The 24,343-nt window shown below is 46.6% G+C and overlaps 1 protein-coding gene across 2 annotated transcripts in view; it reads left to right on the forward strand.

The window, feature by feature from the left end:
* Positions 1-23,878, forward strand: part of LOC143356194 (uncharacterized) — a 54,864-nt gene extending 30,986 nt beyond the window's left edge. Inside the window, exons 5-9 of one of the 2 annotated variants that reach the window (XM_076791683.1) lie at positions 6,352-6,450; positions 6,597-6,687; positions 6,756-6,901; positions 22,755-22,887; positions 23,554-23,878. In XM_076791683.1, coding sequence (XP_076647798.1) covers positions 6,352-6,450; positions 6,597-6,687; positions 6,756-6,901; positions 22,755-22,887; positions 23,554-23,604 — 520 coding nt within the window. In that variant the 3' untranslated portion in view covers positions 23,605-23,878. Of the gene's footprint in view, positions 1-6,351; positions 6,451-6,596; positions 6,688-6,755; positions 6,902-22,754; positions 23,201-23,553 lie in introns of those variants that run through there. The other variant, XM_076791682.1, reaches the window with a different exon arrangement.
* Positions 23,879-24,343: the final 465 nt, after the last annotated feature.

The following is a 24,343-nucleotide window of genomic DNA, read 5'->3' on the forward strand; positions in this document are numbered from 1 at the left end:
TAAAAATTTGCCTATCTTTGCTCCTACAATTATATTATTTTATATTATATTAATTCATCCACGTGATTCTCTCTCAAACTCTATACTATTCGGAATAGTACGTTAAATAAACGCTACTCTGGTTTTCAACATATTTCTGTTCCCACAGATCGATCCTTGGAATAATTATCTATAAAAAAAGTGTAAGGAAATAATGCTTGTTCATGAAACATTTTTAAATTACAAATTAAGGTATCTCATATGAAATTTGAAGTAGAAATTGATTTTCCTAAAATTATGCTTTAATAATTTCTTACGTAAAATATTTTTACGAATTTTTCGTCTTTGATATTAGTTTTACTTTTAATATTTTAAATCTTAAAAAGCAACACTAAAGAAAAAAATATCTGTTTCATTAGAATACGTTCGTCGGAGAATGTAACATTTGATAATCGATATGGTTCCGTGATGATTCCCCTTCTCACCGACGAGAATTTCCTTAGTGGTCTTCTGCACCGACGAGATACCGTCGTTGGCCTTCTGTTTCTTACTCCAGACAAAATCTATCCTAGAGGGCGGTAGAAAGCACCGCATTTTTCGAGCGACACATTCTCCCGTAAGGCTGGCAGTCTTTATATATATCTCGTCGGTGACATAACTCGTCAATCATTTGTATTTGACCAGATTTCATCATTTTTGTGGATCTAGTTCCAACATTTATCGTTCGTCAGCGTAGAGGGCGTAAGGAAACCAGTTGTTTACATGTGAGACACGAAACCCCATATGGTGATTGGTCTACTCCTATACCTCGTCTGTGCTAATAGCTATCTTTAATTTTAATTCCTACCACTCACGACGCTGTCAGCAGATTTTAGTTCCAGTTGGTAATACAGAATGTGACACAAATCAAAAACCCATGTGAAGGTTTCAAACAGAAGGAATTTGTTATGTATTTTATAATATCTGAACAGAAATAACTTCCGCGTCACAAATTTTATAAATTTCGAACATAAATTTAAAAAGCAGAAAAAAGAAACATGTCTCTACTTTACCTAGGTTACGGTATATATTAAAGGAAAAAATAACGACAATCATCTAATGAGACTCATTAAACAGACATTAATATTATATGTAAGTAAAATGAAATACATTATCTAATAACAAAAAACTTTAAAAAGGGACGTTTTTAGCTTACTACTAGCCAATAATAGGATCACTTCGACGTATTACCAGAGAGGAATGAGAGTGCTCACGCCCGGGGTTTCGGCGTTCCCACTTTCGTGACATCGCCGCTTTAGCATGGCACAGAACCGGTCAGTCTTTCCTGGAACAGAACCGGTCAGTCTTTTAGCATGGCACAGAACCGGTCAGTCTTTTAGCATAAAACTGAACGCACATTATTTTTTTAACCAGGATCAGAACGTACAGCTTAATTGTTTTATATGAAATATGTAACTAACATGTAAATCTTGTGTACAAAATCTCTAATATTAATTGTAATGATACGTATTTTATTTTTTTTCCAAGTTTGTAGTTGCAAACTTTAGTTGTAAAAAATGGAAAATCCGGAAAAATTCGAACAAATAAAGATCTCATATCGAAGTTTAAAAGCGACCAACCTGAATATTAATTTAATAATGAGCTATTGTCATCAACACTATCTTAAATTTTTTCATATATTTAGCTACTGTTATTATTAATTTAAAAAATTTTTCTTTCACGAATAAATATTTTTCCACCTCAGCACCATAAGATTTTTACTAGATGACTTTAAAAACACATTAGAACTATTTTTAAATAATTTTACTCGAAAACATTCTAGTTTACTCTTTATTTCACCGTTCTACTAATTTTTTATGGGCTGCATTGCAGCTCTGTTTAACACTCCTTTACAACTCAATACCATGGTACCATCCATATTCAAGGAAGAACAATTTTTTGCGACGACCATTGAAAAAACAAAAGTGTTTCCTTCATTTCAGTCCTTTAGTGCGTTGGTGACGTAGCGCCCAGCACACCTACCTGTGTTCTGTGTAACATCTGGAGTTTTATGGTACGCTAACAATTGCTATTGACTCGCAAGCCAGACCGTACAAGCGAATGCATCCACAACTTCCAGAGACCTGCCTCCAAAACTAATTAAAGGAAGGCTAGACGTGCAGTGTGTACTATACTCCTCAAAAGAGGCGGATTCCAGTCGCTCGTGTTATAAACCTCATTCGATACTTCATCGAAAGGGTGATCTTACATATTTCTGTAACAATTCCAAGTGCATGCACTTTGTTCATGATACCCTCTTTGTAATTATTAAATTCAATTAAATATTAAGTAAATCTTTCACGGTGCTAACGGCCCTCGCAGAGATGGGCATTATTTGGGATAAAAAATTATTTAAATGAAAATTTGAATAAAAGATACTTTATCTTTATTTGTTATTTGAAGGTTCGAATAAAAAAAAGCATCTTTATTGGACGAGTATCGGATAAATAATTTTATTCGTCGAGAATTTATCCGACGAATAAAGATAATTTTTTCTATTCGAAGCGGATTTATTCGAACTTCGAATAATTTTTTCATCTTTTATCTGTATCTTTTATTCGAAGGCTTCGAATAAATCTTGGAATAACTTTTGCCGAGCGCCGAGCTTCAAAGACCCAGCAACGACGGACGACATACAATGTAAGCGAATGGAGAATCGCGCACGTATGAAAGTTTAAACTTTTAGATTTTTCAATATATCCTCATGAAATTGTGACGAGCGAATGGAGGGGATTTTCCTGATGAAAATGAGGTCAAATTCGAGTGTAATCGAACAAGTTTCACTGATACCTAATTTTACGATAAAAAATACAATCTCATTAAAGACAGTCCAAATGATGTCGTGTTTGGACTCATTTCGATCGGAACAAGCTCTACAACTCATTCGTCTTAACAATATTGTTCTGATTAAAAACATACAAGCATAAATTGCCAGTAATGCTCGATTCCCCATCTGCTTACATTGTAGGCTGTTGGTCGGTCGCTGGTCTTTGAAGTTCCGAGCTCGCAGAGTCGCGAGATATCGGTGTGAAACAACTACCAATCCAATTGCAAAACTTCATTGTTTTTCATGATATTTTTATGGGACTTGCGCCAACTAATTCGTGGCATTCTTCTGATTAAAATGACACTAAACACGGTACAAATTGGACTGTATTTAGCATTTTTATCCGTAGATTTATTCGAAGGCTTCGATAATTTTTGCTATAACTTTTGCCAGCTCGACGAATAAACGGCGACGACGGCCGACGAGGACCGACGAGCGCCGAATGTCTAAGACCCAGCGACTGCCAAACGGCACACAATGTAAGCGGATGGAGAATCGTGCATTATTGGCAATTTATGCTTGTATGTTTTTAATCAGAACAATATTGTTAAGACGAACGAGTTGTAGAGCTTGTTCCGATCGAAATGAGTCCAAACACAACATCATTTGGACTGTGTTTAATGAGATTGTAATTCTTATCGTAACATTACATATCAGTGAAACTTGTTCGATTACACTCGAATTTGACCTCATTTTCATCAGGAAAATCCCCTCCATTCGCTCGTCACAATTTTATGAGGATATGTTAAAAAATCTAAGAGTTTAAACTTTCATTCGTGCGCGATTCTCCATCCGCTTACATTGTATGTCGTCTGTCGTCGCTGGGTCTTCGACGTTCGGCGCTCGTCGGTCCTCGTCGGCCGTCGTCGCCGTTTATTCGTCGAGCTGGCAAAAGTTATCCGAAGATTTATTCGAAGCCTTCGAATAAATCTACGGATAAAAATGCTAAATACAGTCCAATTTGTACCGTGTTTAGTGTCATTTTAATCAGAAGAATGCCACGAATTAGTTGGCGCAAGTCCCATAAAAAAATAATGAGAAATAAAGAAGTTTTGCAATTGGATTGGCAGTTGTTTCACACCGATATCTCGCGACTCTACGAGCTCGGAACTTCAAAGACCAACGACCGACCAACAACCTACAATGTAAGCAGATGGAGAATCCAGCATTATTGGCAATTTATGCTTTTATGTTTTTAATCAGAACAATATTGTTAAGACGAATGAGTTGTAGAGCTTGTTCCGATCAAAATGAGTGCAAACACGACATCATTTGGACTGTCTTTAATGAGATTGTAATTTTTATCGTACCATTACGTATCAGTGAAACTTGTTCGATTACACTCGAATTTGATCGCATTTTCATCAGGAAAATCCCCTCCATTCGCTCGTCACAATTTTTTGAGGATATGTTGAAAAATCTAAAAGTTTAAACTTTCATTCCTGCGCGATTCTCCATCCGCTTACATTGTATGTCGTCTGTCTTCGCTGAGTCTTTGATGCTCGGCGCTCGGCAAAAGTTATGCGAAGATTTATTGGAAGCCTTCGAATAAAAGATATAGATAAAAGATGAAAAAATTATTCGAAGTTCGAATAAATCCGCTTCGAATAAAAAAAATTATCTTTATTCGTCGGATAAATTCTCGACGAATAAAATTATTTATCCGATACTCGTCCAATAAAGATGCCTTTTTTTATTCGAACCTTCAAATAACAAATAAAGATAAAGTATCTTTTATTCGAATCGTTATTTAAATAATTTTTTATCTAAATAATGCCCAACTCTGGTCACAGGTGCCTTTTGGAAGGACAGCCCACCTGTTATCTAAACATTCTTTTAAAGTCCTTTTTTTACAGTCGCAGAGGAAGAAACGCTCTGTATTTTGGATTTCAAGTAATTGTAGACACTTGTATGATTCTGTTATATATACTACTTTGATAAAATTAGAAAATAAAAATTATGTGGCGTGTGTAATGTCGTACAAAGCAGTTTCAGATGAATGATAATGTGTTCAGGAACTGTTACAGAAATATGTAAGATCACCCTGTCGATGAAGTATCGAATGCGGTTTATGACACGAGCGACTGGAATCCACCTCTTTTGAGGAGTTTAGTACACACTGCATGTCTAGCCTTCCTTTAATTAGTTTTGGAGGCAGGTCTCTGGAAGTTGTGGATGTATTCGTTTGTATGGTCTGGCTTGCGACTCAATAGGGATTGTTAGCGTACCATAAAACTCCAGATGTGACACAGAACACAGGTAGGTGTGCTGGGCGCTACGTCACCAACGCACTAAAGGACTGAAATGAAGGAAACACTTTTATTTTTTCAATGATCGTCGCAAAAAATTGTTCTTCCTTGAATATGGATGGTACCATGGTATTGGGTTGTAAAGGGGTGTTAAACAGAGCTGCAATGCAGCCCATAAAAAATTAGTAGAACGGTGAAATAAAGAGTAAACTAGAATGTTTTCGAGTAAAATTATTTAAAAATAGTTCTAATGTGTTTTTAAAGTCATCTAGTAAAAATCTTATGGTGCTGAGGTGGAAAAAATATTTATTCATGAAAGAAATTTTTTTTTAATTAATAATAACAGTAGCTATATATATGAAAAAATTTAAGATAGTGTTGATGACAATAGCTCATTATTAAATTAATATTCAGTTTGGTCGCTTTTAAACTTCGATATGAGATCTGTATTTGTTCGAATTTTTCCGGATTTTCCATTTTTTACAACTAAAGTTTGCAACTACAAACTTGGAAAAAAAATAAAATACGTATCATTACAATTAATATTAGAGATTTTGTACACAAGATTTACATGTTAGTTACATATTTCATATAAAACAATTAAGCTGTACGTTCTGATCCTGGTTAAAAAAATAATGTGCGTTCAGTTTTATGCTAAAAGACTGACCGGTTCTGTGCCATGCTAAAAGACTGACCGGTTCTGTTCCAGGAAAGACTGACCGGTTCTGTGCCATGCTAAAGCGGCGATGTCACGAAAGTGGGAACGCCGAAACCCCGGGCGTGAGCACTCTCATTCCTCTCTGGTATTACGAACAAGAACGAGGAAGTTCTTCGAAGTTGTGGGCTATACATAATTTGGAGAGCTGTATTTGAATTATATATTACACATCTGATTAAAATAAATAGTAATTGAATTAATTGAAAGGTTTGACTTATGTAATTCAGTTACGACGTAGTTGAATTACTATATAATTGAAATACAATGTAATTCAATTGTACAATTGAATTAGTCCAACTTTGGCTGTATTTCAATTACACATCTGATTAAAATAATTAGTAATTTAATTAATTGAAAGGTTTGAATTATGTAATTCAGTTACAACGTAGTTGAATTACTATATAATTGAAATACAATGTAATTCAATTGTGCAATTGAATTACAACGCAACTGAATTAGCACAACTCTGATGATAGGTCTATCCTATACCTCGTCTGTGCTATTATTTTAACAGCGCCAATTTGTTTTCCCTGTTTCAGTTACCGAATTCGAAACGCAGTAAACAACGTGGCAAATTCTGATGCATTAAATGTAATAAACATACGGCCAGTTGTGGAAATTCACTGTGATGCTATTAAGTTAGTACCTTGGTTCAGATCATATTCAGATATAGAAATGTTGACCTATATTGACCTATATTTTATTATATTTTTATTACCTGGTTTATTCGTCTTGCACCATTTGGTCGACAATACGCTGGAATATTATAAATTTGCGATCGAAGGCACTCTAAAAAATATACGAACGACTTGATGATAACGTATATAGCGACCGTGATGTTAGTTGTTGTCGCGTTCGGATTAAACATATATCGTGTAAGTATACTACCAAAATATCCTTCTATCCAAGGAAACGTAACAAAATTGCTTTACATATGTCGCAGCTCTTCATGACTATCACTTTGAAGCAGCAATATGACGAAGTATTAATTAGTTTGTACTTCGTTGGAGTATATCTGGCTTTTATATGCGGAAATAATTATAGCGGCCAAATATTGTTGGACAGTAGTATTAACTTTCACAACGAAACGTAAGTTCACTTTTTTCTATAGAAAAGAAGTTTCCACCGAGCAGATCGATCGATATAAAATCGAAATTCAAAAGTTATTTATGAGTTTGGTAGAAGATAGTAAATAACTGATAACCAATTCTATTAGATGACTGCGAAAGATGTGTGAAAATAATACGCAAATGATTACATTTTAAAGTAACAGTTTTACTAATAAATTAAACAGTCACAAGCATTTTCTACAATTGTCCCAACATTTTACCAATTAGTGAAAAAGTATTTTAAAATCGGGCACAAACTTTTGCAATCATCCAGTAAAAATAACAATCCACTTAATTTGTTCAAATATACAAGGTCTGGTCGGACAACTGCAAGTGGTACAACCGGACAGGGGATGAGTCTACATATAAAAATAAGTAGAAAAAAAATAACATTTTTTCGTTTGATGCCTCGTTTCCGAGAAAATCGAGTTTGCAAATGCAGCCAACACATATAGTATTGGATAGGAATCGTCTGACGCGTCTGATCATGACCAATCAATTCTGCTTCCTGCGTATACAGTTTTCTTTCGATATAAGACGAAGACGTTTTTTCTCTCTTCTCTTTTTCATTTGAAATTCGCTCGACATCGCTTAGTGCCAAAACGAGGGGGTATATCATATTCTATCCTTTTCCAACGAAAGATGTCGCTACTCGGCCGACCATGTGGGGATTTTTGGTCCACCACGTCTCCCACGACTCCCAACATCACGTCGGGGTCACCAATGTGGGGATTTTATTGGTGAGGCGTACAGATGTACGCACTGATGATACCGCCGGTCCTCCACGGTCGTGGGGACTAGGAACATAGATCTCGTAACACACGAGAGATTGGGGTCACCAGTGGCCGGAGGCCACGCGTTCTCTGGCGAGAACGCACGAAATAAATGTCCAGACGGACTGCGTTCAAGATGGACGCGCCACGTGGTCGCGGCAAGGAGGATTTAGGTTATACCCGTGAGGCCCACTCCTCACGAGTAAAGAACACGTCGGGTAGTAACCACAAATAACTACGTTTATTTTAACAGGCTCGAAAAAGAGCTCGCGACGCTCTATAACGGGTCGCGACGATTGTGTACGGAAAACCCGCACGGTCCTGCGGCACCACGCCGCAGAATACACTTATCGTAGACGAGACGCTCTGTGCGCAGCGTGTTTCCCACGACGACGACTCGGAGAAGAAGAGAGTGAAAGGCTCGTCGGCAACGCGCTCGTTGCCGCTATCGCCCGGCCGCGCAGGCGCAGTAGCGCTTACTGCGCGGCACATGCGCGGCTGTGTCGCCGGCCCCACAACCATGTGGGGATTTTGTAGGTGTATGCGTATATAGCCCGCGAAACGTGGTGGAGAAATCACCAGCCCGACATTGGCGTACCAAAGGTCCTCCACGGAACGTGGGGACCGAAGAGATGAATCTCGTAGCAAACGAGATGCTCAGGGTCACCAGTGGACAGAAGCCACACGTTCTCTAACGAGAACGTTTGAGATATAGAAGTCCGAGATGCACACGCCACGTGGTCGCGGCAAGGATATAGGAGGTTAAGCTCGCGCGGCCCACACCACGCGAATAACACACGATGGTGAACGGTAGAACCAACAACGTTTATTCGTAATCCACGAGCGGACAATCGCGGGCTCGAATACGAGCCTCGGAAATGCACCAGACGGACCGGCACGGTCAGAGAATAATGTTCGGCGAGCAACAACGAGAAAACGACTCGAATACGTCTACACGTTATAACAGTTAGCCGTAGAGAGAGCGAGTCGACGACGAACGCGACTCGTCCCATGAATATGCAACTTGGCGCAGGCGCACAAACGCGCAACATACGCGCCATCGTGCCGCCGCCCCACAACCATTGTAGGGTGGATGGCGCCACCGTCGCCATTCCCCTAGGACGCGCCGAACACACGAGTTTCCCTTCTCATGTCGAACGCGGGAACAGCTTGCGTGCGAGTCGAAACTCGTCCCTCTCTTCTTCCGCTGTATCGCGAAGTGTACGGACGCGTCCGCGAAGATCTCTAGCTCTCTTCAAGTGTTAAACTAAGGTCCAGCCCGGACCGTCGAAATAAACGTGCCTTCGGGTTCTTTCAGAACCGCAACGCAGTTGTTCGTTTTCTTCGGCATTCCTACCACGTGGCTTCCTTTCATAAACCCGAGGCTTCAGACTTTCACCGCGAGTGAATTCCATTGTAGGTATGGGGCCTACTATCCAGGTAAAGAACTAGGCACGTGTATGTTGGCAAGAGGAACTTTATTGGTGTTGCGTCGCAGTGTGGTGGAATAGGGATTTTGGTAGTGGGTTCGAGTGCCCGTGGAGCGCTGAAGCGCTCTGCTCATGGAAATTAAGAAATAAACTTTCTTCACAGAGTTAAAGGCGAAAAACTGTTGTAGATTTTATTTGTGGTTCGTTGGGATGTGACTCCCTCAGTTCTACAATGAATTCTGTCGTCCTGGAGCTTCGAATCCCTTTTTTAGCTTCTTCCTTCTCGCTTCCTTAGCCAATAGGAAAATTGGGATCTTCTGGCTAGGCGTTGATTCGTCGGATCACTCGTCTTCCGGTTGCTGCTTGATGGTGATTGGCAGTGGATGGATCTTAATAGCGCACGCACGGGAGTGGGGTACGCATGAGGGTGAAGCCCCGCCAAAACAAGGGACGTGGGGCCATGTGGGACCGAACGAGCGAGAGGTCCGAGGGAGTTCCAAGAGGTCCTTGACTCGGAATTTATGACCTCTTGTCCTTAACTGATTCCGGACTTCGACTATCCCTTATTTATGTAGAATTGGAGAAGCTACTCTAAGAGGCTGCGTGACTTTCTCTAAATTCCTCAATTAGTCTCGCCGACTCGAATTTCGTCAAGGATCTCTATGGAACTCTCCCGGTCTTTCTTTACCTACTCTAAACTATCGCGCCCAAATAAAATACGTATGTATGAAATACGCGATTACATCTTATATTTAAATTTCCCTCTCCGCGCCATTAATCGATGCTATATATATATCTAGCTATGTTCGCGTGGTCAACTGGCCACGCTACATTGGTATCTGCACGTGGCGGCAGACTCAGTGAGACTGGTGCCTAGGGAGGACGCCGAGCGTGTCTCGGGGAAAATCCCTAGACACCTAGAGTCGTGCTCCTACGTATTGGCGCCCGCTACGTCGCCTAGCGGTTGGCACTGCCAACCTCGTCGGAGCATATTTTCTAGGCGCGTGCCTAGGGGAATGGCGCGGCAGCGTCAGTATCCCTACACACTCCCCCCCCCCCCCGAGTGTATACGACATTTAAATTAGCCGCTGTTTTTAGAAGGAGAAGTGTTACACATACTGCATGCACTTACTGACTATTCATGCATGGTTCCGCGCGTTTACAATTTTTTTTTAATACTACTCGCTTCGGCAGCGAACGTAACGCGCTTTTTATTCGCATACTTGTGGATCGTGCTACTTCCCGTAGCGACTGCAGGGTCGCCGGCAGCTTCCGAGTTGGATTGGCGAACTGCGTACGCGGGTTTTACATTTTCAACAGATACCGAGCGCGGTTTACAATTGACCTCGGTTTCGATAACTCTGTCGTTGTCGCGTTTTAAGACTTTATGCGGTCCAGTGTATGGACGTTCGAGCGATTTCTTGAGAGTGCCCGCGCGAAGGAACATGGCGTTAGAGGCGGGATGGAACGCGGTAGTACGTATCCGGTGACAACCGGATAGTTGCAATAACGCTGTGAACTTTGATTCGAACTGACTACCTTGGTCAGTCGTTAACGCTTCTGGCGCGCCGTATCGCGAGATCCAGTGATCTACAAAAGCTCTACGCACGGTGGTAGCTTCGATATCCGGCAGCGGAATGGCTTCGGGCCATCGCGGGAAACGATCGATTATTGTAAGGCAATAGCGATTGCCGTCGGAAATCAGTAAAGGACCGACGATGTCCATATGGACGTGTTTAAAGCGGCTGTTGGGGGCTACGAATTCCGCAGGAGCCACGTGGTTATGCCGCGTTACTTTGAACTGTTGACAGTCCAAGCAGTCTTTGGACCACTTACTAATGTCGCGATGCATGTCCGGCCAGACGTAACGTTCCCGAATTACCTGATCTGTGATCTTAGCGCAGGGGTGCGCAGGGTTGTGGAAAGTGTCAAAAATCTTTTTTCTAGCCGGCTGTGGAATGTAGGGACGCAAGGTTTCGCCCGTGAGGTCGCACGCGATCGCAGTGTGGGAAGGTCTCCACCTTATCTGTCGCAGGGACAACGAGTGGTCAGCAGAGCGCAGTAGTTCCTTAAGCTCGTCGTCGCATTCTTGCATTTTGGACAGTTCGTCCAGAGAAATGTTCGCGGCGAGGCGCAGCGAGTCGACTCGTGATAATGAATCGTCCACGACGTTTTCCGAGCCAGGAAGATGCTCAATGCGAGTGGTGAATTGTGAGATATACGACTACTGTCTGAGCTGTCGAGGAGATGCCTTGTTGGCTTTCTGACAAAACGCGTATGTGAGAGGTTTGTGATCTGTCACAGTGCTAAATTCGCGACCTTCTAAGAAGTGTCGGAAGTATTTCAGTGCCTCATAAGCGGCAGTCAACTCGCGATCGTACGCACTAGAATTGCGTTGGGCAGGGCTGAATTTCCTGGAGAAGAAAGCCAAGGGCTTCCAGGAGTCTTCGAGCTTTTGCTCGAGTGACGCGCCCATGCCGAAATCGGAGGCGTCAGTGATGATACGCGTCACTGCGTTTGCCGCGGGATGAGAGAGCATGGTTGCGTTGGCGAGCTCACTTTTGACCCGAGCGAACGCTTTCTCAGATTTAGGAGTCCATACAATCTCGCGTTTGTCATTTTTCTTCGACTCGCCGAGGTACTCGTGCAGGGGAGCCTGCACGTCCGCAGCGTGTCGAATGCTACGTCGGTAGAAATTGGCCATGCCAAGGAACCTACGAAGATCGGCAACGGTCCGAGGCCTTGGAAAATCTGTTATGGCCTTGACTTTCTCGGGAATTGGGCTAGACCCGTGCTGGTCAATGACATGACCGAGGAACTCGAGAGATGACTTCCCGAACCCGCACTCTTGGGTGTTTAGCCGAAGACAATATTCCTGCAAGCGTTGCAGGACTACGCGTAGGTGATCTTCATGTTCCTTTCGATTCGAGGAAGCAATGAGAATATCATCAATATACGCGAATACGAAGTCTAAATCCCCGAGGGCACGGTGGATGTAACGCTGGAAGGTTTGTCCGGCATTCCGAAGGCCAAAGGGCATTACCGTGTATTCGAAAAGCCCAAACGGGGTAATGACCGCCGTTTTCGGAATGTCAGACGGGGCGATCGGAATTTGCTGATACGCCCGGTGAAGATCGAGCTTCGTGAAAACCGATTTTCCGTGAAGGTTCACGGAGTAATTGTAAAGATGGGGGACTGGATATTTATCAGGAATCGTTACCGCGTTGAGACGGCGGTAATCGTCGCAGACGCGCCAGCCCCCGTCCTTTTTCGGGACGAGATGAATAGGACTCGCTCAAGGACTGCTAGAAGACCTGCAAATTCCCGAGCTGACGAGCTGTTTGAACTCTGCTTTCGCGGCGCGCAGTTTTTCCTGCGCTAACCTACGCGCACGTTCCGCAATTGGCGGACCTTCGGTCACGATATGATGAAGGACGTCTTGTGGCGTACGGTCACTATTCTGTGACGGCCCGACGACGTTCGGAAACTCGGATAAAATTCCGGCGAACGCGGAAGCTGGATCGACCGATTTAACATCGCGCACGGACGAAGGTTTTACAGTGCCGATGGCGGCAATCTTCGTCATGGGGTCAATCAGTTTACGGAGGCGCAAGTCAGCGAGCAGCCCGTAATGTTTTAGAAAATCGGCACCGATTATCGGGTACGGTACCGATGCGACGCAGAAATTCCACGGGAATGAACGGCGGCGGTTGAGATTCAAAGTCAAACGCTTCTCGCCGTACGTGTCGATCATTGTCTCATTTGCCGCGTAGAGTTTATAACCCGTTGGGCGACGCGAGCCTTTGGCAACAGGCCGCAAAGAGAGATCGGCTCTGGTCTCGATTAAGAACGTGAGACCGAAATCGCGGTCTCGTATGTGGAGAAAGATGAGATTCGGTACTCGACGGGCTCGCCTCCAAACAGCTAGTACTTTTCAGTTTTCCGTCTCCCAAGAGCACGGCTTGACACAACGACGGCAGCTATCGCGGATGTGCCTGTTCCGGAGGCCTCAACGGCCTTGTCGGCTGATTCGGCGAGCTTCTGTGGCTCGGAAACGTTCGCCATGGCCAGGACGGCACGGACATGCGACGGCAGCTGTTCGAGAAATACGGCAAGAATTATTTCATCGCTGCAAGACCCGTCGTTCAGGTTGAGGTGGCGCGTCAATATCTGGGACGATTTGCCCTCACTCAGAACTTCGCCCTTCAAGAGCTGTCGGAGCTTGCTCTCGGCAGAAACAGCGTAGCTAGATATGATTCGTGCTTTTATTCGATCGTATATATCCTCTGGAGGAGGCGACATGAATAGTATGTCCTTGATCGTAGTGACAACGTCGTACTTCAACGCGGCCACCACTACATCAGCCATTGTGTTTTGGTTGTTAATCCTTGCTGCGGACAAGGATGACTCGACTTGTGCGAACCAAAGTGCCGGATCTTCTTTGAAGAAATCGGGCACTTTTGGTTGCCGGTATGAATCGACGCGACCCTGTAACAACGCATGGAGGAGTTCATCCTGAGTGAGCGGCGCAGGGGTAGTCATTTTGCGCGATTTCGCGAACACGCGTGTGTTCGAACCGGCCGCGAATTATTCGTAACGCGCGCTCTGCGTAGACGCACGCAGTTTCGCAAGGACACGGCGCGACGCGGTAAACACGAACTACCCGGTGTCGTAGCGGTCACGCGAGTCGACGGGGGGATCGACACGGCATCAACACAACTACGCGAAGGTCGCGAAGCGGTCGAATCAGCAGGTATACGAAAATGGCTTCGTAGATATTCTCGCCACGAGGTACCGCGCGGTACACCCATAGGTAACACCAAAACTATTCAGTCAGCTGATAAGAAGGCCAAGGCCTTCAGGAGCGGCTCACACGGGAACAGAGGCAATACACGCCGCGCGCTCCGGCCCTCTCTCCACTACCCGATTCCAGATTCCGTCATCCTGCGAAATCCACTCGTCGATCCGCGACCAGGCGTCGCGTCTCATCCGTGTCAGTCCTCATCCAGACGCAGCCGCGTTCGGAGTTCGTCCTGTACGAGTGACGACGCCGGTGGCGGGAAGCTCGTTCTCTGGGCTCGTCTGGGTGCGAGTAACCCCCACTGCGGTCTGACTGGGGACGATGGGTGGGGCGTCCCGTCGGTCCGGATTCGGAGTCGATTCGCGACCACCGTGAGCTCAGCCCAGGCGTAGAACACCAATTCACTGAGATCTCGCTGAGCCGCTGTGGTTCCTGCCATCCAAACGCAGATCCGGAATCCCGCAGACTCTAGGAATCGGCATAAGGATTTCGTCGTGCGTTCCCGCCGTATAGGAGCGACTCTGTTCGCTACGCGTTCGTCCCATAAGAGCGAGTCCTGTTCGCTCCGCGTTTCCGTTTCTAAAGCGAGTCCAGATCGCTTCGCGTTCCGCCGTTTTATCGCTCCGCGTTTCCGTTTATAAAGCGAGTCCAGATCGCTTCGCGTGCCGCCGTTTTATCGCTCCGCGTTAATTAGGGTTAAGATAGATTGTAAGAATAGGTTAAAAATTGTAAATATAACGTGTCGTCTCCCCGCGCTGCTTACAGCCAGCCGTGGCACCGGAACCCGCCAGCCGGGACACGCCGTCTTGCTCCGGGGAAAACCACCGCCGGGAATAAAGTTAATATCTCTTCGTAAAACCGTCTCGGATTATTTCACCCGCTGTCCTCTCCGCCGACCCTGGCGACTGAGCAAATCCAGGAGAGGACAGCACTTACCTTCCTTTGTGGGGATTTTATTGGCAATGGTGGAGGCGTACAAGTGTACGCCCTGCCAAGTTCCGACGGTCCTCCACGCACGTGGGGACTAGGAATATGAATCTCGTAATACACGAGAGATTGGGGTCACCAGTGGCCGGAGTCCACGCGTTCTCAAATGAGAACGCACGAAATATGCGTCCAGACGGACTGTGTTCACCGTGGACACGCCACGTGTTCGCGGCAAGGAGGAACGAGGTTATGGACGTGAGGCCCACTCCTCACGAATAAGAACACGTCGGGTAGCAACAAACAACAGCGGAGTTTATTCGAACAAACCCGGACGGAGAGCTCGCGACAATCGACAACGGTCGCGACAATTATGTCCGGAAACCGGCACGGTCGAGCGGCAGTAATCCGCCGAATACACCTTTCGGAAACAAGAAGCTCTGCGCACACGTGGTTCTCTTCACGAAGGCTCGGAGAAGAAGAAGGAAGAAGAGTCGACAACGGATACGACTCGTTCCTTTCCATGACATGGCGCAGGCGCACAACACGCGCCCTACGCGCCACCGTGCCGCCGCCCCACACACTCCCCCCTCAGTGCGTAACTCGTAGGCGCACGGTATAACAAGAATAAAAATGTCTATGTACAAGAGTTAGAGGGAAGTGCGGCTTACGATAACTATGTACAATGAAGAAAGAGAAAAAAAATCTTCCCAACGGGGAAACGCAAAAAAAAACTTTGCACAATGAGTGCATACATCGCAACGTTTATACAGTGGAAAAAAAACGTTAAGTCGCAAGACGCAGAGCTGCCGCAGCGCGAGACGCACTCGGTCAGTGCGCTTGACATGAATAGAAAGCGAGATATTCGTACGCGTTACTCGCGAGATATATGACATGTGTTGCAAATCGCAAACGTGCACAACACGCGACGCGTGTTGCTATCGAGCACGCGTATCCGGCGAGAAAGTTACTTTTTTCCGCGAATACGTTCGCAAGACCGGAGGGTCTTTGGCAACCCGGTCGGGGCGCCCAGCTAAGCCGGACGTTTGTTCTTCCAGACGCTCTGGGACGAAAAACGCCGGTTTCAGCAGGCTGGTTGAAACCGCCCGCTCAGTCCCGTCTACATTCAACAGGTAGACGTGTTCCGAGACGCGTTTAACAATTTTGTGAGGCCCGGAATACGGCTGCTCGAGAGCCTTTTTGGCCATCCGGCGCATGAATACGTGCGTACAGGACTGTAGTTCCTTGTACCGTGTGAACGACCGGAATGGGACGCACTTTGCGCATATACTTTTTAAATTCCTCCAGGAACACGTTGGGTTCCGGAGCGGAGTCTTCCGGGAGGAAGAATTCTCCCGGTAAACGCAATGTCGTGCCGAACATAAACTCGGCGGGGGATGCATCGACGTCCGCACGAACATGTACACGCAATCCTAATAGTACTGTAGACAGGACGCGCGACCAGTCACTGCTGGTATGGCACATAATTGCCGCTTTAAGCGCGCGGTGCCACCGCTCAATCATCCCATTCGACGCGGGATGGTACGGGGTCGTCCGAATACGGTCGCATCCGATTAACGACAAAAGGGCAGTAAATAACCGCGATTCAAATTGGGCACCTTGGTCCGTTGTTAGCACCTTAGGGGCACCATAGCGCGAGACCCACGTGTCATAAAACGCTCTCGCTACCGACATAGCGGTGGTGTCCTTGAGAGGGACCGCTTCGACCCATCTGGAAAATCGATCAATAAGGGTCAAGCAATAAACGAAACCTTCGGAGGGCGGTAAAGGCCCGATAATGTCCAGATGGACATGATCGAAACGCCCATCCGGAGCAACGAAGTGCTCTGGAAGGTGCTTAGAATGACGCGCTACTTTGGACTGCTGGCATTTAATGCATGTTTTGCACCACTGAGCAACGTCTTTAGTCATGTCCGACCAGACATACCTTTGCCGGATCAGACGGTCGGAAACTTTCGCCCCAGGATGGGCGGGATTATGAATCAAATTAAATACAGTTCTCCGAAGAGAGACGGGAATATAAGGACGAATCGCCTCGCCCGAGATTTCGCAAAAAATTGCAACATTCTCAGGGCCCCACAGAATTTTCTTCAGCTTGAGAGGAAACTCAGGAGAATTCCGAATGAGCTCCAATTGCTCATCTGCAGCTTGCTGCTTAGAGATGTCATCGAGACTGATTTCTATGGGAAGACGGAGCGCATCGACGCGGGATAACGCGTCCGCTACCGTGTTGTCCGACCCAGGGACATGAAGAATCGTCGTAGAAAACTGTGCAATATAGGACAATTGTCGAATTTGCCTGGGAGAAGCTTTCTCCGGACGTTGGATAAACGCGTATATTAGGGGCTTATGGTCGGTGAGAATCGAGAACTCCCGACCTTCTACGAAGTGGCGAAAATGCCGAACGGCCTCGAAAATGGCAGTGAGCTCCCTGTCGTACGCGCTATATTTGGCCTGAGCCGGGGAGAACTTTTGAGAAAAGAATGCCAAGGGCTCCCAGTGTGAATTGAGACCCTGCTGCTCAAGGACAGCGCCCATAGCGAAATCGGACGCGTCCGTCGTCACCCGGAGCTCGGCACCTACCCGCGGATGAACCAGTAAGGTCGCCTTGGCAAGGGCTTCCTTGGTCCTCGCGAATGCCTCCCTCGCGCACGCGGTCCATGGAATTTCCCGCGTATCGTTCTTCCGCGAATCGCGAGGAAACTCATTTAACGGCGCTTGTAAATGCGCTGCGCGAGGAATATTTCTACGATAAAAGTTTATCATTCCAAGGAAACGTCGAAGATCCACGACCCGTTTAGGCTCAGGGAATTTAACTATCGCTTCGACCTTGGAGGATAAGGGTCGAATGCCCTCAGAATTGATCGCGTACCCGAGGAATTCAATTTCAGTCGCGCCGAACACGCACTTACTCGGGTTAACACGCAGTTGATGCTCCTGGAGACGCTGAAAGACCGTACGAAGGTGGTCAGCGTGCTCTTCGTGAGAGCTTGACGCAATTAAAATATCGTCAATGTAAGTAAAGACAAAATCAAGATCACCCAGTATCCTGTTGAGGAAACGTTGGAACGACTGACTAGCATTCTTAAGTCCGAAAGTCATGAACATAAACTCAAAAAGACCAAATGGCGTAGTAACAGCAGTCTTTTCAACGTCCTCGGGAGCCATGGGGATCTGATTGTAGGCGCGATATAGGTCTAATGAAGAAAAGACCTTCTTCCCGTGCAGATTGCAGGAGAAGTCATGCAAATGGGGCGTGGGATACTTATCCGGTATGGTTTGCCGGTTCAAACCACGATAATCCCCGCAAATGCGCCATGTGCCATCCTTCTTCAGCACCATATGTATGGGGCTGGCCCAAGGGCTGGAAGAAGGACGGCAAATGCCGGCCTCGACTAGAGATTGGAATTCCCGTTTCGCGGCCTGCAATTTCTCCGGACTGAGGCGACGAGGCCTCTCGGAAACCGGAGGACCGGTAGTCAATATGTGATGAAATACATCCGCCGCCCTCGAGGGCCGAAGCATAGACGCCCCGGAAACGTCAGGAAATTCCCTGAGGACACATGCCAACGGCGAAGACGGCTTCACGGTATTTACCGAGCTCCAGGGAACAACGCGCGGAGTGGCAACCGCGTAGACATTAGTACCGGTATCAATAAGTCGGCGAGACCTAAGGTCCACCAGAAGACCGTAGTGCTTCAGTAAATCAGCACCTATTATCGCGTGTGGCACCGCGGCGATACAAAAATTCCATTTAATCGGACGCCGCAGCCCGAGGTCCAACGACCGGAACGACTCGCCGTACGTGTCGAAGGTCGACTCGTTCGCCGCAATGAGTTTAAGGCCGGTCGGTCTACCGCGGATACTCGGGTTGGCCGGAACCAGTGACAAGTCCGCGCCTGTGTCTACAAGATATGAGACGCCTGTTAAGCGATCCTTAACATGAAGACGGGATGACGCACGCGACACTTCCGCACCCATCTTAATAACGGAAGATCCTACAAGTTTTTTTGAGGGGCGAAGGTAGCATACTTCGCACACCACTCCTTGCACGACGTCGGGTTATGCGGATATCTCTTATGCGCGTAACAAAGCTTCGGATCGGGGACCGAACCCCGAGAACCGATCCGCCCTTGACGGGACGGAGTAGTCGAGCGCGAGCGCTGCCGCTGAATTTTCGCAACATCGGTCCGAAGACCGCGAACATCAGCCCGGAGCTTGACGAGCTCCGCGGCTAAGCGCTTGAGTTCTTCCTCAATCAATGATGAGGAAGGCGAGGTAGCAATGGACGAAACACGCGGGTCAGCAAGACCCGACGATTCAACGATTTGGTCCGCGATTCTCGCTAATTTATCCAAGTCCACACAGCCCGTCGCCGCAAGGATGGCCCGATGGCCCGGAAGAAGCTGGTCTAAGAATATAGAACGAATGACGGCATCATCGCAGGACCCATCATTCAGATTACGCAAGCGGTTTAAAATGAGGAACGGCTTGCCGTCGGACAACACCTCCCCCTTAAGTAATTTGCGCAGATTGGCCTCAACAGACACTCCGAAGTTCTCAATAACCCGTCGCTTGATCAAGTCATAAATGTCCGCAGGACGGGGGTCTAACATGATCAAATCTTTCAGACACGAGACGACTTCGAAATCTACTGCCGCGAGCACCGTGTCGGCCATAGTGGCCCCGGAAGTAATCCGCGCCGAACGCATCGTCCCCTCCACCTGGGCGAACCACAAAGCAGGATCGCCCTTATAAAACGGGGGAATCTTCGGAATTCGGTAATTTTCGACGACCCCAAGCGGGACCGCCGGTACGCTCGCAGCATTGTCGCTGGCCATCGCAAGTAAGCCAGAGAGCTCACAAAAAAGGAAGAAAAAAAAGAAATGCCGGCAGAACGCACAAGGCAACAACGTTTCAAGGCAAAGTCTAGATTCGATAAGCCCGTTAGAACAGGTCGCAACGTGTCAACATCAACACGACGTGACATGAAGACGCGAGGTCACAAACAAGTACGCTCGCGCGAGAGACGACGCGGAACGCGCATAACAGTCGCCATGCAAAAGAAAGGAAAACACGACGCACGCGAAGGGCACATAGACCTCTGAAGAAGGTCGACGTCGGCACGACACGCGTTCTCGCACGCAGACAAGGAAAGCCGAACTACGCAATAAGCGCGAGAAACGCAAAAATAGCAACCGCGAACGCAAAAGTTCACACGCGAAAAGGATCGCGTCGCACGAGAAAACGCAAGCTCACTACGCAACCGGAGCAAGACACGCTCACACACGCAGACACGCGGCCTCGCGTAGCCGCTACACTCATCGCTACACGCGAAACACGCTCACACCCGGCACGTTACACTCGCACAAAACTGCACTAAACTGCCGATGAGGCGGAAATCCCCTCGCCTGTCCCCGCGTCGTCCAATCGACGGCAGCAGGAAAAAAATCGGCCGACGGCGACTCCGGAACGACGAGCTGCTAGGGCGTCACGTTGAAAAGGCGCCGGTGTCGGTGGCTTCACGCAAGACCTCTCACCAAACGCCGTGATGCTCCCTCGACGCCGTCCGAACGTCGACCAGGGCTCCGTGCCGGTGAAGGATGGCTGCAACAGCAGCAGGTGCACAAGGCTCCTCGAAACCGTCCTCCTTGATTCCCTCGTCCTACCGACGATCACGTCGGGGTCACCAATGTGGGGATTTTATTGGCAATGGTGGAGGCGTACAAGTGTACGCCCTGCCAAGTTCCGACGGTCCTCCACGCACGTGGGGACTAGGAATATGAATCTCGTAATACACGAGAGATTGGGGTCACCAGTGGCCGGAGTCCACGCGTTCTCAAATGAGAACGCACGAAATATGCGTCCAGACGGACTGTGTTCACCGTGGACACGCCACGTGTTCGCGGCAAGGAGGAACGAGGTTATGGACGTGAGGCCCACTCCTCACGAATAAGAACACGTCGGGTAGCAACAAACAACAGCGGAGTTTATTCGAACAAACCCGGACGGAGAGCTCGCGACAATCGACAACGGTCGCGACAATTATGTCCGGAAACCGGCACGGTCGAGCGGCAGTAATCCGCCGAATACACCTTTCGGAAACAAGAAGCTCTGCGCACACGTGGTTCTCTTCACGAAGGCTCGGAGAAGAAGAAGGAAGAAGAGTCGACAACGGATACGACTCGTTCCTTTCCATGACATGGCGCAGGCGCACAACACGCGCCCTACGCGCCACCGTGCCGCCGCCCCACACCTTCGCGACTAAATGCTCGCGTAAGAAACGCTCACGTTACACCACTAGGAGACTTTCCACCTTTCTACCACTAACATGTGTATGTAACGAAACAACTTTATTCGACTCTTGTTCGAGGGCGTAGGATCGAGACGTCTGTCTCGATCGAGAGTCAGGCAGCCAGAGAGTACATTGGCGGTTCTCTCGCCTGCATTGCCCGAGGTTGGCACTACCAACCTTGTCGGAGCATATTCTCTAGGCGCGTGCCTAGGGGAATGGCGCGGCAGCGCCAATATCCCTACACCATTGTAGGGTGTATGGCGCCACCGTCGCCTTTTCCCCTAGGCCGCTCCGATCATGCGAGTTTCCTCTCTCGCGTCGAACACGCGAAAAACGCGCGTGCGAGACAAAACTCGCTCTCTTTTCCCGCTTATCTCTCGAAGTGATCGGACGCGCTAGCTCAATAATTACAGTCGTGCTCTTTTATAACTCGAGTCCTTCTCGGACTGTTAAATAAACGGATTCTCGTAGAACCGAAACTAAGTGTTCATCTTTTCCTTATCCAACCACGTGGTTCCCTAACCTAATCGTAACGTTGCGTAGGCTACGTGCCTCGCTATTGTCACGTAATTAATCGCGAAACTTCACAAAAAAAAAAGGAGATGTTGAGCCGCAGCCCAACACTAACTTTTATTCACACTACAATAATACTTATCGTTACGCGCGTCCTCGCCTCCAAATCAAGACTAAAGGAGTTCGCCTTCGGGTGGTCCTTATATACTAAATTCGTTATCTTAAGCTTATCGATACTAGGAAGGGACCAGTACCGAGAACAAAGGGTTAATCATATGCTAATTATAAAGGTAACGCTATAATGTAAGTCGTCACACCATCCCTCCCGAGGCTGCAGATATTCGCCGCGGGTGTATATCTCGATCAACCCTACACCATGTGGGGATAGCCATCCCCGCACTCGTGGGGATGTATAGCATGCGCTAGTGCGCCTGCGTTAATCGCGCGTTCCCGGCGAGGAGCGCCTCGCAGACGATTCGTTCCTTCTTCTGTTGGCAGTGCCAACCTCGGGCAATGCAGGCGAGAGAACCGCAATCCACCCTCTCTCGCTGCCTGACCATCGATCGAGACACACGTCTCAATCCGGCATTCTCGAACCAGAGTCGAATAAAGTTGTTACGTTTCATATACGTGTTCCAAGTTATTAGAAAGTCTCCTAATGGTTCTGTGCAGAGTAGGCTGCATCTTGGCTCCGCATTTATCCGCGGGACTCTTAAACCTACACCACTTTATGGTCTGCTGCTATCTCTCGCTCATTCTCCGTGTTTTCTTTTGGGCCCACTCGAGATTAAAGTCAGGCCGCATACATACCCTTATCCGTAATACGGCGAAAGCGATTCCGAGCCATCGTCTTATATTGAAAGAAACCGTACGTGTGCTGTACGTGAAGTCGGGGGATCTCTGAACTCGATTTTCTCGAAAACGAGGTGTCCAACGAGAAAAAACGTTATTCCTTTTTATCGACTTATTTTTGCATGTACAATCATCCCCTGCTCGGTTGTACCACCCGTCCGGCTACACCCTGTCTACATATGTATGTGTAATAAGGAAATAACCGACAATGTTCAATGAATTAGATACAATTCGTTATGGTATCGTATACCACCAAAACTGCAAAAGATGGTGTTACTCACAATGGTGAAATCTCAGACGGCAGTAGAATTTAACCTTGCCGGTTTATTCGTACCATGCTATGAAGGCTTCACGATGGTAATTGATCTTATATGTGTGCAGTGTGTCCCAGTATACGTATATGGTACAACCACGAAAGAAATGATTTTACTTGGACGAATATCGAGTTTTAAAATTCGTTGAACGTGTGCGTTGCTGCCTGCAACAAGTAGAAACTGTGACTCGTGACACACACGTTAGTTTGTAGCTAAACATGTCATATACATGTATGTTTGTAGTTCATTGCAACGTTAACCGATTTTGATGAAATTTTCAGAATATGTCTAATTGACACGGATTCACAAAACGTACGTTTAAAATTTTCAATATAGGGCCACATAAATAAATTGTGAACAACAACTTTTAGTATTTTCTCTGTAACTCTGACCAATTGCAAGTTATTCAACATTTTTTCATGTCATGTAGTAAACTAATTATTCTCACACCTAAACAAAATCCAAGTCGTATTGTCCAATGTTAAAAAAATGTTGTCCTTTTAAAGGGTCCGGATATTAATTATTGCCATTCACTGTACATTACTTTCAAAGATGTAGAATTAGTCAGTGTAAATGACTTTCATAGAAACGCTTACGAAATTCCTTAGAGAGGCCAAAATTTTCTGTTTGTACTACGAATACTGGCATACCTTGTGCATTCTATTAAAAATAATACTCAACACCCAGATTCAACAAGCTCTCATTTCAGATGATAAGCTCATCTTTTTCCTATTTTACTCTGCTTTGTTCGGTGCAGTAGAACATTGCAGTGGAACCACATGATGCGGCGATAGTATTCACAGCTCAGCTTGCGGAAGCAATATGTATCATAAATTATAAACTACTAGCTCCAAATAGTACTTTCTATGGAGCGTAACGCGATTTCAGCCATTAGCAACTCAAGCCACGCATATTTCGGCAGAATCGAGTGCGAACTAGTCAAGGTACTTCTTTCAATGGAATTTTCTCAAATGTCTTCTTCGGCCACACCCCGCGACAGAACCATAAAACACATACCAAAAAATGCATGAAAAATGTATTATTTTTACATTGTATAGTAACACTTTATACAGTTCTTCGTCTTACATAAAGCTACGGTTCCAAGAATTTTAATATGAAATGTAAATAGGGCAGGCCCGGGCAACTTCTTCCCCGCTGTCGCTTCACGACTTCCACCATCAGTGTACCGGTTCCCCCACTGTCAACTATTTCATATTGCCCTTACCGTGCTTTGCCTCGCATGACTGCAAATCTATGCATTTACTTGTTAGCGTCAATGTGTTTTAAGCCAAGTCAAAAGCTGATTCCGAGGCGACCCTTAAGATTGGATGGACTTATGGTAGCGTCTTGTCCTACTTGACGTCTTGAATAGGGATGCATGAGGCTACACTCTGCACCACGAGAGAACAGTACCGTTTCGCGCAGCTTGACTCGCCGCGGAAGGCGCTGCGAACCTCTCAACTCCCAGTCCACTTCATATACGCGGCGTACCGTAATTA

This window comes from Halictus rubicundus, chromosome 8 (assembly GCF_050948215.1).
Source record: "Halictus rubicundus isolate RS-2024b chromosome 8, iyHalRubi1_principal, whole genome shotgun sequence".
NCBI lineage: Eukaryota > Metazoa > Arthropoda > Insecta > Hymenoptera > Halictidae > Halictus > Halictus rubicundus.